General features: G+C 42.7%; 1 protein-coding gene across 1 annotated transcript in view; it reads right to left on the bottom strand.

Moving 5' to 3' along the window:
• Window positions 1-10,380: 10,380 nt before the first annotated feature.
• Window positions 10,381-18,364, bottom strand: part of GFOD1 (Gfo/Idh/MocA-like oxidoreductase domain containing 1) — a 73,728-nt gene continuing 65,744 nt past the window's right edge. Inside the window, exon 2 of the mRNA XM_063325896.1 lies at window positions 10,381-17,290. Within this exon, the coding sequence (XP_063181966.1) occupies window positions 16,371-17,290 (920 nt within the window). The 3' untranslated portion in view covers window positions 10,381-16,370. The remainder of the gene's footprint in view (window positions 17,291-18,364) is intronic.

Here is an 18,364-nt window from a genome sequence, read left to right as displayed (position 1 = left end):
CCCCTAGTAAAGTTTCTAAATCCCATATATAGGAAGCTTCTTAATCATGATACTTATACAGACAAATTTTCTTAATGGTGTCTGTAAACAGTTTTTAACATATAGATAATAATTTATAGTGGGATCCCATCCAAAGGCAGTTGTAAATACAATTACTGGCATTATACTTAGGTCAGTGGGAAATTAATTAAAGAATTTCATTTGAGACTTTTAAAACTGCAAATGAAATTAAAAGCATAGGTTGAGCATGCACTGCTAATGACTACAGTGATTATTGTGTGGTGACACATACACAGTGAAACAAAGATGTCTTACCTAATTTTTTAGAAAGACAGCCATGCACAGAGTTGCACTTTCTTACTGTAACAGCCTTATTTCTTTTAACTGCCCTTTTAACTGCCCTGAAAATAGCTAAATATGCTGTAAATCAGTGTTGTAAAGCTCGCAGGTGACTCATTGCTTAAATATTTAATTTAAGAAATTTTACATTTTCATAAGCCGAATAATAACCTTATTTTCCTTTGTCTAGGGACATAAAGTATCTTCATTCCTACTGACAAAATCTCTTTGTTGCCACTGTAAATGAAAGCAGAATTTCGTCATGAGTAGCTGCAGGTGTCAATCAGCCAAGTGGAGGGCTGTGTTTATAATGAAATTGATTAATACATCATTAATCAATAATACCTTCCTAGGCATCTGTTCAAACCGTGATAACCTAAACACTGAATTTTTTAAACTGCAGTAATATCAGAAAAGGTTGCACACATAAAGGATAAAAGGGAAGCAGGTTTGGAATTGGTTTGGGATTATCGGAGATAGCAGAGCCAAACTAATTAGTACCCTGCTAGCATACTGCATCTCTCGTTTTTATCTGTGACTTCGAGTATTACTGTGTTTGTATTTTGTAGTGATATGTTTATATTACACAAGTGAGCTACTCAATGACATACAAAGACACAGGAGAAGGAAGCCAAACAGGCATTGTAATGTTTTTTATTGCAAAATACGAATTGCATTGCGTCCATGGTTCTTCATGAAAAGCAACACTTTTGCTATTAAAGCTGGAATAATTTTATGGGATCAATGTGCTGCTGCTCTTGGCAAGTCTTAAGGGTTTCAGTCTCTCCTGTGTGACTGATCTATCAGTGGAATTACAGATGATTATCTGGAGCGCACTTTGTTATGTGAATTTATCAAAAGAAGCTGAAAATGCAAAGCAATGGAACGTTATTTTACGCAACATGGATGTCCATATTTGCATGGCATTATAACACATGTTGTAACATACAGAAAGTAAGTGCAGTTTTCAGGTGGGTTTCATTTCCTCTGAACTGACTGAAGATGCACTTTCTCTCTTTTTTTAAAGACACTAGTCTGATAATATCTTCACAGTGTATCAAAACCAGTGTATACATTCAACCTGCTAATGCACCGTCCCTTGTTCCTGTCACAATAGGAAATGATTGATGTTCAGGCAAGAAGTTACAAGTTCAGGTCATTTCACCTTTTCTGAGATACCATTTCCTGTTTCTTCAGAAGCATGAGTGGTTCCAGATGGCGAGTAGGCCGGTGTTAATGGAAAGGACAATTTAGGTATACGTTCACATAATCTTTTCATTATGATCATCAGCAGATCTAGAAAAGCTTGGCCCCATTTCCTGGCCAAAGCAGCATCGCCCTGCTGTTTACATTCTACCTGAGAGAAGAACGCAAATGTTGGAGCTATAAATGTTCACAACTTAATCCCTTGTTGAAGTGAGATGGAAAAAAAATAACACTCTAGGGTAATAAAAATATCATAAAACCATTTGGCAGCAAAAGGGAATTCAGCCTTTCATTTTAGCATGGCAGCACAACAGGCAGGTCTGTCTCCAAGCAGACCAAACACTGTCTCTGTAAGCACGAATACGCATCCCCAGATGACAGCAAGGAGAAGGCTCATGGGGCTGAAAACAGCATACGGAGAGGCTGAACTTGGAAAGCTGAGTTCAAATGTGTCCTACTTCGCTGTTTTCTCATCCTGCTAGAGAATGAGAGCGCTTCAGAGGTGACATGCATTTGTCTGCAGAGATACACAGAAACTGCAAGACAATTACAAGGGAAATAAAAAATTGCAGTTGCTCGTTCCAAACGTAAAGGAAATAGGATTTGGTTTAAGATTGTGTTAGTGATTTTTTAGGGTAATGTCTTCTGATTCTAATCATAACTTTGATTTGTTGCTTAACCTCTGATAGCAACTGTGCCTGCCCTAATTATTCTTCTATCAACCCGATTAGTAGCTGTGTTAAGGGTAAGATTGATGTTTTTGTCTGAAAAAGCATTGAAAAAGAGTTTTTAAATAGCACCAAAAACATGCTTTGTGCTGTCAGTGAGCATGACACATTTGGGGCACTACACGATAATAATAATAAATAGTCCACAATAATCTTATCTCAGTTACTCTTCAATTGAAAAGTGACAATGAGACCGAGATTGGTCCGTTTAGGGATGGTGGGAAAATTAAATGATACACCTTGAAAATCCTAATCAAGAGATTTGGTATATGGATGAGGTATAGTTATTATGATCAGGATATATGGTGAGAGACGGAGCAAAAATGGGGGCAATATGCAGGTATCTGCCATGAAATGAGAAAGCAAGTAGGAACTAGGAACAGGTTTCAGTCTTTGCAATATTTCTCCTTATATCAGAGCCATAAATGTGCCCAGAAGCTAATTCAAGGTCACAAGCTGGATATGGCACATAGATTCTGGATTCCTCACTCCACCAAATATCCCCAAAGCTTTAGAGCCTGGACAGACTGCACAGTGCATTGGACTCAAGGGATTTGAGTTGCAAAGGTTTTTACTCCTCTTGAGTCCTGTGACTCAGGATGGAGATGGGGACAGTTTGTTTCAATCCATGGGCATATTTGAACCAGACATTCTCTAAAGGGAGCGTAGCCAAGCCAGAGTTTCAAGGCATTCGTTTCAACAGCCAGGGTTGCAGAAGCTGATCGGGCGTCGCTCACCATTGCCACCCTCCTCGGCCAGGAGCTGTGCCGAGAACAGTACCTGGCTAGCTGCTTGCACTTTTGGCCATGGAAATGAGTTCATAGGTCCGACCTCCTTCCAAGGCTCAAAGGCAAGAGCTTAATCCAGTGTCTTCACTGGGATGACTAATGTAAGGGTGAGAGGATCGGATCCAACCAGACCAACACAGCAGACGGCACTTGTACCTCCAAAGAATAATTTGTCACTTAATCACCCTTTTTCAGAAAGACTGCCTACCAAGGGGGAGGGGAGCCTTGTACACAAGCAGGCTTTTGATCTTGGTGGAGCTCAGAGGGCTTTGCTAGTGCATTCATTTAAAGGATTGAGCAGCTACTAATTAATGGCTCTAAATTATATCAGTCATGGTTTGGAGGCTTGTTTTAATATATGAAGACAAGCTGCCAAACTGGAATGGCGGACTGATGTTTATTTTGTGATAGGACAAAGTAGTCTCACCTCTCTCCTGATCATGATTTTCTGTGTCGACTTTCTAGGTCTATATTTCTGTAGTCATTAAAGGTGCTGCCAATGTCCTGCTTTCTGGTTGTTGTTGTACAGGATGATGGAAAGCTGTAAAAATCATAGAACAATTTACCTCATAAATTTCTGAATTACACTAGGATGATTATCATCTGCCTCTCCAGGTAACGATTTTCAGCCATTATCTTTGACGACTTGCCAGGGGGAACTGAAGGGAGCATTCTCTGAAGGGTTTTGGACCAGAAATCCTTGACAAACTGGGCAGTGTGACCTATAGGGTGCAGGCAAATACACTGCTCTAACATCCTTACTCAAAATGTACAACAGAACTGCAGTTTTGTGCTAACTGACCTGTACTTTTTCAGGCTGATTGATTATTTTAGTGTTTTTTTGGTCAGCACATAGATCTGGTGCTAATTTTATCAGCTTGGTTTCAAAATCAATGCATGGAGAGTGCAGTGTCTCTCACCTTCCCAGCTATAAATGGAATTAAGCAAGATGTATTCACTTAGATAAAGCTGTTGGTATTGGCTCTAGTGTTGCTAGCACTTTTCTAAACTGATGAATTTGAACTTAGACTGTGGAGACAACACTAGCTTATTTGGCATTCACAAACCGCAGCAGCATATTAGGCATTAATTATATATGACTAATTATATTAATTATAATGAATGAGAATTATATTGGGTTTAAGAACTATTTAAAGGGAACTAGAAATTAAAGCAGCAGGATTTACTATCTGGCTGTCATGGACTTGTTCTGCGTGGCCTTGGGCAGCATGTTCTGACGTTCTGTCTAGTTTTCCAAAAGACAAGGTGAAGGTGACGGTACGTACCTCCTCTGTAAAGCCAAAGAGATCCTGTTATAAACACAAATATCACTATATATATATTAAAATAACAGTGTGTAATTTCAAATTTCTTCCAGCACTACAGTTTTAAAATCTTTTTTAAAGCTAAATAATTCAGACCACTTTGTCCATAAAAGGCGAAAAATCCTACCAAAACCTGCCTTTAAAAAAAATAAAAAAGGTTAGAAGCTACAAGTAAAAAAAAAATATACACAAATATTACTATTTTAAAGAGTATTTCCAAGTAAGCTGAAATTATGTAAAGACCTGAGCTTGTACCTGGTCTGGAATGAGACATTTCTATTTAGACATTTGCAGGGCCCTCTGACAGTGACATTTTGAGTGACGGGTTCAGCCACTGGGAGGGGGCAAACCTAATAATCCAAGTATGAAATTCAGAGGAAAGAGGAATTCATTAGAGGGTGATCTCACCAACTTCACCTCTGCCTCCACCTTGCCAGCTGCAAAACGGGAGTAATCACAACAGCTCATTTTGTGGGGATTTGTTAATCTTTATAAGGGACTTGATATGTGTGAAGCGGTACAGACAAAGTTTGCCGTAGGTGGGTGAATAGCTGTGAGCTTTGTCAATTCAGCAAGGGGCTCAGTCCCTTGTTCTCTGTAGAGGCCCTGTTCCTGCTGTACGCCTAAACAACAGGAGTTACTCCCAGCTAGCAAGGCCTGTGGCCGAAAGGGCAGAGCAGCCCCCAGGGAGTTGTTTCTGCTGTCATGGAACTGCAAGCAAAAGACATAGAAAAGTGAATGGGAAAATAGTCCATTTTAACCAAAAATGTTGTGCCGAAACAGCTCGGCACAGTTTACACCTGAATTTCCTCTCACTGGGAGGGACAGAGAGAGACACATTTTTTAAAAAGCTAGTTTTGTAATACCAACATCCTTCCACTCTACCGGTCAGTTCTCAACTGCCAGCTACATCCACAGCAGCAGGTGAAGCTCCCAGGACCACCCTCTGGCACTAAGGCCAGCAGGCACAGAAAGGCCATGGCCCTGTTATTAATTTCATAATCTCCAAAAGAGGGTGGTTACAAGCAGCTTCCTTAGTGGGAATAGTCTCTGCTGCATGCTAACTTCCTAACTGTGCCACAGAAATGATACAGAAGAATATGAGTTCATCTAAGTCAAAAATCATGTTTGGGACGTTTCTATTTTTGGGACGTTTGGGACTTAGCAGGATAGAAAATCAATCATCAGCGCCCGGGGACATTCTTGTTTGTTGTGAATCTGCTTTTTTCCTGGTCCTGACTTTCCCTCTCTTTCTGATTACCTTCTTTCTTGTCATGTTAGTAGAGTAAGGCCTCCTTTCATCACAAATACTTCCAGAAGATACAACAACTGGCACCATTGAAATGCTAAATAAAATAAAATCTAGCAATTTAGGGACAGCAGTGGGAAGAAAAAGCCACCAAAGAAAATGCATTATGCTACAAGTCAAGCTCCATTTCCATCTCTTTCTGCATTCTCAAAGTCTGAAGTGCAGGTCTCAGCTTTTTCAGGTTTGGCCGAAATGCTATGTAAAACTTACTTGCACAAGTGACAAAGCTGGTTGCATTGAGAGGCTTTCGTCATTGCCTGGATGTGATATGATAATTCCTGTAGAAGTCTTTAGGCTGCAAGATGTGATTAACTGCGAAAGGCAGAGTTATTAAAACAGATTGGAGCAGACTCTGAAAGGCTTCTCTAAGAATCTCTATGTATATCACTTCCACGTCTGGAGGAGGGGGCCTCCAGTTTCTTAAGAAAGAAACATTTGCTTACATGTATATCCTTTTGTACAGAAATACAGAACTTAAAATTGTTTTCCTCTGTCCATTCCCTTTTTTTTTGGTCATGTTTATTATTCTGCAGTTACTGTACCGACTCTTTGATCTGATGAAAAAAGCACATTTCTGGCAGTCAGCAGACCTGGTTTCTATTTACATTCTGCTATTAAAGGGATCTGGCATAAATTGCTGTCGACAATGACTCAGATCAGGCAACGGATCGGCCTGAAAACTAGCCCAGTAAAAAGCCCATGTTGTTAGTTTTCAGCTAAATCCACGATCACGTTAACCAGGGGGCTGCAGACGTGCTCCCCAGTGCCAGCACTCAGGGAAGGCAGGAACAAGCAGCTGGGGACAAGAGTAAGGACTGGTGCCCTGGGCTTGTCAGCAGCTCTGCCTCATCCCTCAGGAACTGCTTGTGGAGCTGCAATTAGTCATTTTAAAGCAAAGGCACAGTGCCACACCAAGATTTGTGGAGCTAAATTCACTACTTGGAGCAGTCCCAAGTGGAAAACGTGTTACAAAAGGCAAGGTATGCTGGAGACAAGTATTAGCTGGTACTAGACTTGCGCTGTGGGACAGGTGACAGGTCTGGTGACTCCGAGATGCCTGATGGAAATTTCCTCCTTCCATACTGAGCACGGTGGCGGCAGCAGTGACCAGCACAGGTACGTGGGCTTGAGCAAGCAAAGCAAGAGGCACCTTTGTGCCATTCCCCCAGCCGCCGTCTCCAGGAAAGGCTGCTGTAGGACGAGCCACGCCATCTCGCCCCCATTCGAGTTGCTCTGGAGTATTACATGGAGCAAAAAGCCCTCTTGTTCTATGCATCATGTATGTCCGCTCTGAAATGTGAGTTTTCCATTGGCACCACAGCAACGCAAAGAGCTCTGTGGCTTTCCACCGCCCAACAGGGATCAGTAACAAAGGCATTAAGTGCATCTTCTCTTTGGCACAGCAACACTTTTTAATAACCCCTGCCCCAGCAAACTCTTAATTCCCGAAGAGAACAATGCAATGCATTTAACATTCTTCTAATTGATATTTATGGCTACAAGCCACCCATTGTTTTTCCTACATAGCTGCTAATCAATAGGAGCTCCAGAAAACAGTAGAACAAGCTAGAGCAGCTGTGGAAGCCTTGGTTCTTCAAAAATTATGGAAAATGGCAAGAGGTTTTTCCCCCTCACCCACATTTCTGCAGTTTGTTTTAAACTCTTACTTGGGTTCCTAAATCTACGCTTGAGTGTCTCACTATGCTGATCCACGTTTGAAAATGTTTACTTTAGCATTTATGTAGCCTCATTAGTGTGGAATATTTATGCTCGCTCTTGCATTTGCACTTACCTATACAGTTATATATTGTGTGCTGTGACTGCGTACGAATAATCCCACTGTATCTCTGACATTCCTGCACAGTAATTGCACCCCTAGGTGCTGTTTTCTAAACATTTCTATGTTTTAACCTTTGAAATGGAAGTAGGCCTTGTTTTACTATGAAGTTGATGGGAAAGGATATACCATAAATTTGGCCCTATTTTATTTCAGTGCCTAATTGATTAGTTGGAGACAGTGATCTGGAAACCTGAGCAAGGTTATACTACGTTTGCTTATGAGGGCCAGGCAAACATTAAAATATAATTCCTGAAGACCTGGGCACTTATTCTTCCTTGTGTTGTGCTTTTTTTCTCTTCAGGCTAAGAAAGTTATGTGTGTTAAAACTGATATAAATGTATTTTATGTGTATATAAACATTGTTACGTAGGATAGCTGCAATGGTACTAGTAGAAATAGCTAACACGCTGAATTTCTGGGATGACGTAAATGTTATACACACTCTAAATTTTTATACATATATATATAAAAAATACACAGTTCACAAGATAGTGTGATCTGAGGGGGTTGTGCATAGTAAGTGATGATGATATCCCATCGTTTCACAGATTTGTGCCTCAGATTTGCTGTATTTTCGTAGTGCCTGGGAAATGGGTGAGCACTGAGACGAGTAGAATCCAACATCTTTCTGTGTGCTCTCCTGTAAAACAGAAAAAGCGACATAGGAAATGCTCTGTCCTTTTTAGGAATCAATCACAGAGGCAATAAATCTTTCCTCCGAGCCTAGAATCTCCCACTGCTTCGTATTATCTTCTGCTTTGTACTCAAGGGAGGTTTTCTCCAGCACCAGAGGGGCTGGATTAACAAGCTCCTTATGAGGCTGGTGAGACATTCAACATATAAGGGAGAAAAGGAGCAGGAGGGTAAACAGGAAAGACATGACAGCTCCTGGCAGATGGGAGCAAGGATCGTGTAGGCATGGGGATGTCACTGGAGGGAGCTGAGGACAGGGAAGGCAAAGGCATCCCAGGACACCAGTGGGGAGGTAGGAAGAGAATCTCCAGGCTGTGCTGGAGAAAGGAGAAAAAGAATCTAGGAGCAAAAGGAAATCCAGGAGAAAGGATCTCCAGGCTGTGCTCAGCAGGGATGTCCAACGCCCCTGTCTTGCTGTGCCACTGGACATACTCACATCCTTTGGCACCAAAACTGTCTCCTCAGGACACGTCACTCCAGGAGGCATTAGTTCAGTCCTTGTCATAACATTAAACCTTCAAATAGCCTAATGTTAAACCTTCCTCTTTCTCTCTTTCCGTCACAATCCCCACCCCCAAGCACAAAGCCCATATATTTTACTCCAATGTGTTGAACTTAACAAGCCGGCCAGAAACCAGGTTATTACCCTCCCGCCCCAATACAAGTGTGGGGAAAAACAACAGACAGCTGAGGTCACATCCTTTTACGTCTTTATTTGCCAGTTAAGATCCTTTTATTCCATCAATGCAAATATGCAGAACAGCAGGAAACCATGTTTTAAGCAGCACATACCAGTTGGCTGAGAATAAACTAACTACATTCCCCAAGCAATGTAAAAGTAACAATGCACATCATCTTCCAGAAGAAGAAACAAACAGATATTGCAGCCGAGAGGCACAGCAGGCAGCGTCCGTACAAAGTAGTTTGGCTATTTAAAATGCTAGAACCAGCCCTTGCCCGTTTCTCCAACCCACCCCCCCCGCCGCCCCCAAAAGTCCTACTATAATTTAACCACTTTTTTTTTGCTATCTACATAATATATAAAATATAAACTCTGTTTACTTATAACACTTACTTTTCTTGATAAATAGCTCTTTAAAATATCTACTGTACATATGTCCATGCGTTGACATTATATATATATAGCATTTATATATATGTATGTATGTCTGAAAAACAATAAATATATACTCAATATTGACACAGCAACAAACTGAACATATTCTCATTTGCAAAATCAAATCAGAGAGAAACGGTGAGTGTCGCTTGTGAAGCACAGCATAGCAGGGAGCTCCGATTCCTGCCCCGGCTGGGCAGTCGGTACGCCACGTACTGGAGCAGTTGTGGTGTTAACACATTCTTTAATGAATCTGTGTTAAAAGTTACTTCAGGTTGTAGGTTAGCCACCCCGTATGCCGTGCGTAACGCAGACCGAGCGCGAGCTCGGTGGGAAAGAAGGGAGACTCGCCTCCTGGCTGCCAATGGAATGAGAAACAGAAAGGGGAGGGAAGCGAGTCTGCCGGCTGGTGTAAAAAGAAAAAGAAGCAACGGCCAGCACATGGCTGGAAGGTCATAAATAACCACGGTAAACAAGTTAATGGAGTTAAGTGCTTTTAAAGACGATGGCTGGCACTGCTGCAAAAAGTGTCTTGATTATCTGTTGCCAACGCCATGTAACGAACCGGTTTTCCCACCACCACAAGGAGACACAAATGAAACCCAGATGGCCAAATTCAGATGCTAGAAATGGGGTCACTGCGCAACACTGCGAGGATGCAGGTTCAGAGCCAAACCTGCCCAAGGGCAGCTTAATTCACTGAACGGCCTTAAACCTAATGGATGGGATTTTTTAAAGTATGAACTTACAAAAAAAAAAAAAAAAAAAGCCAACCAAAAGAACTCACACCCAACTCCAAACAGTCAATTTCACACATGCGAAAACATAATACAAGATGGATTTTTTTTAACTTTTCATTAAAAACCAGCATTCTTTAAAAACAGAACTCGATCCCAAAGGAAAAAAAAAAAAAGACCTTCTACAAACATGTTTTGCGTTCAGTTTTGGACAGACCATAGCCATTCTGTTTATTCATTTAACCAAAAATGCTGAATAAAAGCTATTTCAGTTTGACCTAAGCTGATACCCTTCATTCCCCAACCCCATGGCTTTGATTTGGCAGCTTTGAAAAAGTCATTACTTGCCTGGGCTCTGGCTTCATACGCTCAGTAAGTCATGAGGTTATGACATTGGTTCATGAATGCAGCATTATGTTTAGTCCCGTCTACTTAAAATTTCTTCTTTTCATGAGCAAATGGAAGTGGGCAGTTATTGTTGAAGGGGAAATTATTTTTCTTGGACAGACTTCATCCAGCAGCTCAAGAGAGAGGAAATTTTAAAGCAGATAAGACTGCCGATTATACTTCGTCTCTAAAATTTACAAACTTTGCTTCCCACAAGTAACAACTTCAACAACAACAACAGCAAGAAGCTGCTATCCTGAACAATCCTGACATTTCCCAACTAGTCCTAGATACGCAGAGAGCACCGCAGAGGTCAAACAGTCCAGTGCTGAGTTTCATATGTACTTAAGGGTACATCGCTGGGCCACTGGAACATCACACCACCGTGTTGATTATCTGCCCGAAGCCAAAGGTCTGCTGGGTGCTTTCAAACCCTCGTAAATACAGAACTTAACAGTGAAGGGACTTGCTAATTTGTGGTATTTTATACTGAAGGCAATAGATAAAAGTCAAATCTAAAAATTCTCAGCAACAAGAAATTCTGTCATCAGTAATTTCTGAATCTCCGCAAAGACACTATGAAGATACTATCTTTACCTTTACTCATTAAATAAAATCTGCTTTTTTTTTTTTTTTGGTAGATAAATGAGTCATTTTAAATTGTCTGGGTCTTTTCCACATTTGTATGGACACAGAAATAAACAAGGTAACAGAGAAAATGAATTGTCCTTGCGCTGTGACCACGTGCAGCAGAAAAGCATCCTTTTTTGAATGGCTGAACTTCCAGGACAGCTGTTCACTTGTCACTGATTCGAAAGCTATCCAAAAGAAGGAAACACGAAGTACAAAGTGGAGAGTGCCTCTGACTGCCCTGTGCTGGCTGGGCAGGAAGTGCTCATGCTTTCAGCCAAAGCAAAGGAAGAGCTCCGCAGCAGCCCATCCTCAGCCTAAACTCATCTATGCATGTCCTGATTCTCTGCCATATTGGCTGCACGGATAAGGATGTATCATCTCTAGTTGGTATTTTCTAACTACACCGCTAAAGTACTGCTAATTTAACGCATGCATGATATTAGATATAGGAAACCCCAAGATGTTGCAGAGTTCTTATGCCTCCATGTAAGGACTTCATTGAGTTCAGCGCTGAGGATGTGCACGGATCTAGCAGGAGTAGAGGACGGATGGTGCTTCCCAAAGGGCAGGGTCCCTTCTCGGGCTCCCAAACACAGTGGTGGAGCAAGGCTGCTGCTGTCACCCCTGGGAGGTGCAGCCCTCACCCTTCGTGTGACCACCATATTCTGCCTGTTGGCGCAGGCATTGCAGGTACCAGACTGCAGGCACACCTCCCTGTCACTCCCTGCTGCAGCCACCACTCTCTCTTTGGGCACATGGAAGGACTTCAGTTGCCCAGCATAGGGTTGCCCTACCCCTGGTGTGGACCCCACTGCAATTCCCATGGAAAATAAGACACTGTCTCCCAGCTGACCGCCCCAGCCTTGGAACAGACCCCTGCAGAGCAGCAGAGCATTTCACCTGGGCTCTCCCCTTTGGCTCTCTTTGTCTTTGGCAACAGACCATAACGTTCAGTATCCTCTGCGCACAGGTTGATGGCAAAGGAAAGAGCCTCTCCAACAGCAGCCCTGGGAAAGAGGAACGAACATTTCCTACCTAGTGTATGAACAAGCTCATTTGGAGCTTGTTCCAGCAGTAGCTGGAACTAAATTCCAGCAGTAGCCGCAGTTTGGCTATTAGGCCTGCACCAGCTCTAGCAGCATACATCTCAAACCTTGTGGCACAGCATTCAAGAACAGCATTAAAAGTGCAATTCCAAATACACGTTTCCTGGTGTGGTACCGCTTTTGAGTTCAATCAAGTCCATCTCTGCTATCTGCTGCCCAAATTCTTAAACCCAGCATGAACTCCGGAGGCTACTTAGGGCAATTCAATGTACTTTCAACTACACCAAAATAGCAGAGGGCTTGATGCTGCCAAGAAATATCCCAGACTGTAAAGTAACAATTGATCAGAATAGTACTATATATTCTATAAATAAACCAAATTCCTTCCTCTTCTAAGGCAGGTGGAAGTTTAGTATCTTTACACTTGACATTACAGCACCTTCACCTCCTAGAGAATGGAAAAACTGTCATACAGTCCGGAACGTATGCCGTTACTGCTGTCTTCCCCGTTCAGCAATGACTTCACCTAAATCTAGCGTAAGGTCTCTGTTGCTGTCAGAAGAGGAGGTCCCACCCCCACCCCTGCTCATTCTGGCTGCCTCTCTGGGGCCAGCACTGTGGTCCCACAACGAGCTGTACAGGATTGAACCCATTTGCAAGCCAGTACTAACACTAGCATCAGATGGCTACGTAACCAAAGCATTAGATTTTCTTTCTGCTATGCAGCACTACCTGCATCAGTAAGTCTGCACAGGGGATGGATAATGCCTGTCACCCAAACCTTTGGATCTGGGACAGAAAGGTGGAGCTCAGCAGTGCTATCAATATATACTGTGTCTCGCCTGGGGACGTGTCCTGGTTTCAGCTGGGATAGAGCTAATTTTCTTTCTAGTGGTTGCTGTGTTTCAGATTTGGTATGGAAGGAACGTCAATAATGCGTATTTTTTTAGTTGTTGCTAGGTGATGTTTATGCTATTCAAGGACTTTTTTCAGCTTCCCACAGAAGCTGAGAAGGAGCCTAGACAGAACAATGGAATGGCCAGTGGAATATTCTGTACCGTAGACGTCATGTGCGGTCTATAAATGGAGGTTGGCCGGGGAGGGCAGGAATCCGGATGGGCTGAGCAACCAGTTCACTGGGTGGTGAGAGTGACTTGTGTTGCATTGGTTTATCTTGTGTATTCATTTACCATTATTATTATTATTATGGTTATTTTCCCTTTTCTTTTATTGTTCTATTAAACTGTCCTTATCTCAACCCACAAGGCTTTTCCCACCCCCCCACCCACCCTTTTCTCCCTCTTCTTCCTGCCTTTCTAGGGGAAAAGGGGGAGAACTGCAGGAGCGGCTATGTGGTCCTAGCTGCCAGCTGGGGTTAAACCATGACAGGACTGTTCACTGCAGGGACAGGACTGTTCACTGCAGGGGCGGGAACAGGATTCCAGCATATCTTCTTCCAGCTGGCATCACAAAACCCAGAAAGACACAGAAAAAAAAAAAAGAAAATACAGATAGGAAAAACTGTCAACATTTGTGAACCAAAACGAGGTGCAAAGACATGAACAGCAATTCCAGCACAATGGTCAAACCATTAAGAAGCAAGAGTCACAAATGTTTTCGTCCAATTTAGTTCCAGTTTTGGATGATGTTTAACTAGACATGGTTAATTATCCACCAGGCTTGCGTTCATGACTTGAACTATCCACTAATTTCAATAAATGGCTTTTGCCTTACTATATGAAAACTCTCTTGATCCCCTTGGGGATAATTCCATTTTTCAGGAGAAAGAGAGAGATGATTTCTTGATCGAATTCTCTCTTCTGTATTTCTCTGTGTATTTTTTCAGGGCAGGAACTGGATAGCATGGTATACCATGACAATTATAATAGGAAATTCCTGTTGGCACTACCTCAGGAATTCTCAGAGAAATCCATTTTTAGGAAAAACATCCAAACTTGGCAAGGGCTGCTTTCAAAAAGGAATGATGAAAGCTTGCCCGAGGTCTTAGCAGAAGTGGTCAGCCCCAGAGACAGTTGCTAGGACTGGCAAAACAACATGGATAGAAACAATTCTCCATTTGGGTGTGGTTTTGCAGTATTACGTTATTCCTTCACCAGTCACACTGTTACACTTTGGGGAATATTTCATGAAAGGTCACAAGTACGCTCTTCAAAAATTGAGCACACACATTAATAATTTTGCGGTGGGAGTCAAGTTTCCTAACTTTAGCCACCTAAAAATTTAGAAGCCAAGATTCTCTGCAAAGGAGGAGGACAGGAATTTCCAATGAGCACCTCCTTCTGTATTAATTTTAGGATTAACCGAGTCAGCCTTTGGAGACCTCGCTCCGTATTGACTACCGTGTCCTTGCGCAGCGCATCAGGACAAGACACTTGACTTTCATCTGGCTAAAGTCAGATGAGATAAACCACCCTATTGATGCCCTCCTGTTCAAAACCATGAAGCTCTCAAACTGGGTATAGGACAGGCAGGAGCATACAGCAATCAGACGGAGTCATTTGTAGGAGAAGCCCTAGAGAAGCCCTTAGCGCTCCTAAAAATAGCAAAACTGCATGTGCTTTTTAAAAAATCTAAATTAATCTGACAGTTCTCTTTTTAACCTAAAATGGCAACACTAATGCGATAGCCTTGAGAAAGAGGGTCATATTTTCTCTTTTAATTTACTGCTCATCCAAACGTTCTCTTCTTTCCCCTAGTCAAAATTAACAAAAAACCCTGAAAAGGTTTTTCTCAAGTTTAATATAATTTAGTGCTATATGCTTGTGTTCTACTTTCTTCCTATCTGAGGACGTAGCACTGTAAACATATAAGCACTGGAGCAGCTTTATGCAGAAAAGCAGTATCCCTGTTTACTGGGGTAATTCATGTGCCTGTCACTATATTGTTTCAAGAATATATTCTCAAAAGAATATATTATTTCAAGACTGTAATCGAAAATATTAACAAGAACACGACAAACATATCAAAAGAGTTTGTCCACCCCTGCACTGATAACAGGGAATGATTACTACAGTACCAGTAGCCAGCCACTTTAAGGAGGTGAAGAGGTGGGGGCCTTTATCTAATCTTTTTCGTTGGAAATGGACGGGAAATTTTCTCATCCCTTTGTTTTTCACTCACACCCACCACTTGGTGGAAGTGAAAGCTTCTGCCTTGAGCGATATGAAATTAATTGTCGGTACGCATCTCTCAAGTGCGAGTTCACAAAGGTTTAAAAGAACAGCACCCGTTCTAAGCATCATATGGTTTCGGGTTAGATTTCTACTGTTTTCCACCTAAAACCAAAACACACGACGAATTCACTCAAAAGTCAGTCCCAGACACAGGAACTTGTGTGTAAACCTTCATAAGACTAGCCTGAGTTCAGCTGTGTAACAAAACCCACTATCACTACTGTGTCGTGCCACTTGCCATCCATGAAGGTTTTGCACAACCCATTTTAATCAGCAAATCTGTGCAGTTAACACTGAAGCTGACCGGGAGCTCACAGAAGACCCTCCCTCCCCCGATACTGGGGCATATACACTGCGGTTGAGGACTGCTTTGTTTTAAAAAACACACATTTTCCTACTTAATTGTGCTTTAAATAAAACAAAACAAAACAAACTAAAAAAAACAACTCGCTAAACCAACACAGAGAAGCTCCTAACAAGCTATATGAAAAGTGAGCTGCCAAGATTTTCCATATCACGCAACACTTTCCCACCAAGTCCTATTATTCTGTGTGTTGGTTAGAGGTGTAGTACTACAACACGGCGGTGTCAGCTGTCATGGTAGGAACCATTCATGTCAGACACTACAGAAAATTTAATGACATGACAGTACCTTCACAGCCCTCTGGTAGGTAAGGAAAATCTAAAAGGATCTTCCCAACCTTTCACAGTAAACACAATTGGATAATCTAAAGCACCTGCAAGCAGGAGATGAGTCCATGATATATCTTTCCTATCAGCCAGCTAATACTGTTATTAAAACAGTTAACGTTATGTCAGCTCTTAAGTCTCCTATCTGTTTTGGGCATTTCTAAGGACCTTATCACTTTGGCATTTAGCCACCGACAGATTTAGTTGATCCAAACATCGTATTTCCTTCTCCCATATCCTCAGCTGTTTCTAAGATGCCCAGGCCCTTCACAGGGGCTGAATTACCATTTCCTTTAAGAGCTGTCTGGTTCCTATTCTTTCCTAGGAGCTGAGAGGAGCTAGCAGTACAGAGACATCCTGCTCTTCCGCATGGCTTCGCTGATTAAATATGCCGGGCTCAGTTCTGGCTCCTCGGTCATGATTGAAATGTTCTGCCACTCCCCCAACTGGTTTGACTTTTTAATGGTGTCCACCACACACAGGGCATACAGACAGTCATCAAAAGTGGCAGCCATTGTGAGGGGCCTCCCGTCCCAGGTCCTCCTGTCGTCCTGGTCCTCAAATGCCTGCCGGACAGCTTGAACCATCTTAATGGTGCCCCGGAGGTAAGGGGATGGGATGTCACTGAAGGCTTTCTCCGGAAGTAAGGAGTTGCTGACTGGCGTGGAGTCCTTCAGCAGGAGCTCCTGCTGAGGAGAGCTGTTGCTCTGTCCGTAGAGATCAGTGCCTATTACAATCAGCCGTCCTGCCGAACCCACCACAATAATGTCTTGTTTGAATTCGCCCGGGACGTTGAAGTTGAGCGTCACCGTGCAGCACACACCGCCTTCCAGGACCATCTGAAACGTACAGAAGTCGTCGCTGGTGATCTGTCGTATCCCCTTGATGTGGTCCGTCTGCTTCACGAAGGTCTTGAGCAACCCGTGCACCTTCACAGCCTTCTGGCTGGTGAGGAAGGTCAGGAGGTCGATGATGTAGGTGCCAACCGAGTGCAAGCCCCCACCTCCCATCAGGTCATCACAGCTCCAATTGTACTTCTTCCCTAGCAGGCTCCCGCTGTGAACCTGTACCTCGCACACCAGCAGCTCCCCTACGTAACCCTCCTGGATCAGCTGCTTCATCTTCACGAAGGCGGGCAGGAAGCGCAAAACATTCCCCATGATGCTCATGAGCTTTGGGTAATAATGAGCCGCGGTCATCATCCTAAAGGCATCCAGGGGAGTCGCCGTTCGGTCACAGATGACATTTTTTCCAATGCCTGAAAAATAGTTTAAAAAAAAAATCATCAACAAAAATATATCGATTGAGTGAGCTGAAAGCCTCAAGGCTATTCTTAAAGACTGAGCCAAGAAGAAAGATCCTTGAAAGAAGAAAGCATTTCAATATGGTGTTAAAGGCAACTAAGATCCTCTCTGGCATGTTTCCAAAATGCACGTAAGAAGCACCACAGTGACAATGTACCCCTTTATATTTTCAAAAGGCACTCATGCCTAAAAATAGCACGAAGGTGAGGGCCTGCACAGATAAGAAAGTAAGCTAAGGTGAGGTGGACTGCTACCCCACATTTGCCACCTTCTGGCAGCAGGTACGACACCAACCACCCCCACTCAGCCATCTCAGAGACGTCTCTCCTGTGATAATCTGCCTGTGTGTGGGCTGCTGAGAGCTGAATCTGAGCTTCAGATTCAAATCCCTGAAGCATATGAGTAACACGACCACAAGTACACAGTAACTTAACGTAGGTACACTGAAAAGTCTGGGCTTGTCTTCTCAATGCTCTTGTCCCTTCATCTTTCCTGTTCAGACTGTTTAAGAGGCTCTGCCTGGAGAGAGGGAGAAGTACTGGGCTTGTTGCTTGATTTAAAATGCAGGAATTGCTTCTCACTCATAAAATCCCACACTATTCTGACAATGGCACTCATTTTTTCTGAAGCGGCTCTGCTGAAATGTCAACAGTGCATCCATGGTGCCAAGGGAGAACCACAACTGCTCTAAAACAGGTCAGATGTAGCTGTGACAATCTGTTCCTTCACAGAATTGCCCATATGGGCACACTGTTTACTGAAGCTTGCGTGACAGTCCTGTTTTATCTGGCCATCAAGGTGTGCAACTGAATGCAGGGCAGGCTGAGATGCTGAAATAATGGTTTTATTATTGATTTCTCCTCGTCAAATACTTTCATTCTGTACCCGTACACACATGGAGTGACAGAATCTCCAGTTTCCTTTTTAGTTACATACAAAGATTTTTTTTACGCTTAATGAGCAGTATTAGGTGAGCTATACAACACCTTATAGCTCTAAATACGATCTTTGCCTTGACAGCCTCGGGC

Source organism: Chroicocephalus ridibundus, chromosome 2 (genome assembly GCF_963924245.1).
Source record: "Chroicocephalus ridibundus chromosome 2, bChrRid1.1, whole genome shotgun sequence".
Classification (NCBI taxonomy): domain Eukaryota; kingdom Metazoa; phylum Chordata; class Aves; order Charadriiformes; family Laridae; genus Chroicocephalus; species Chroicocephalus ridibundus.
Note: the sequence above shows the minus strand (reverse complement) of the source record. Positions and strands in the feature narration are given on the sequence as shown.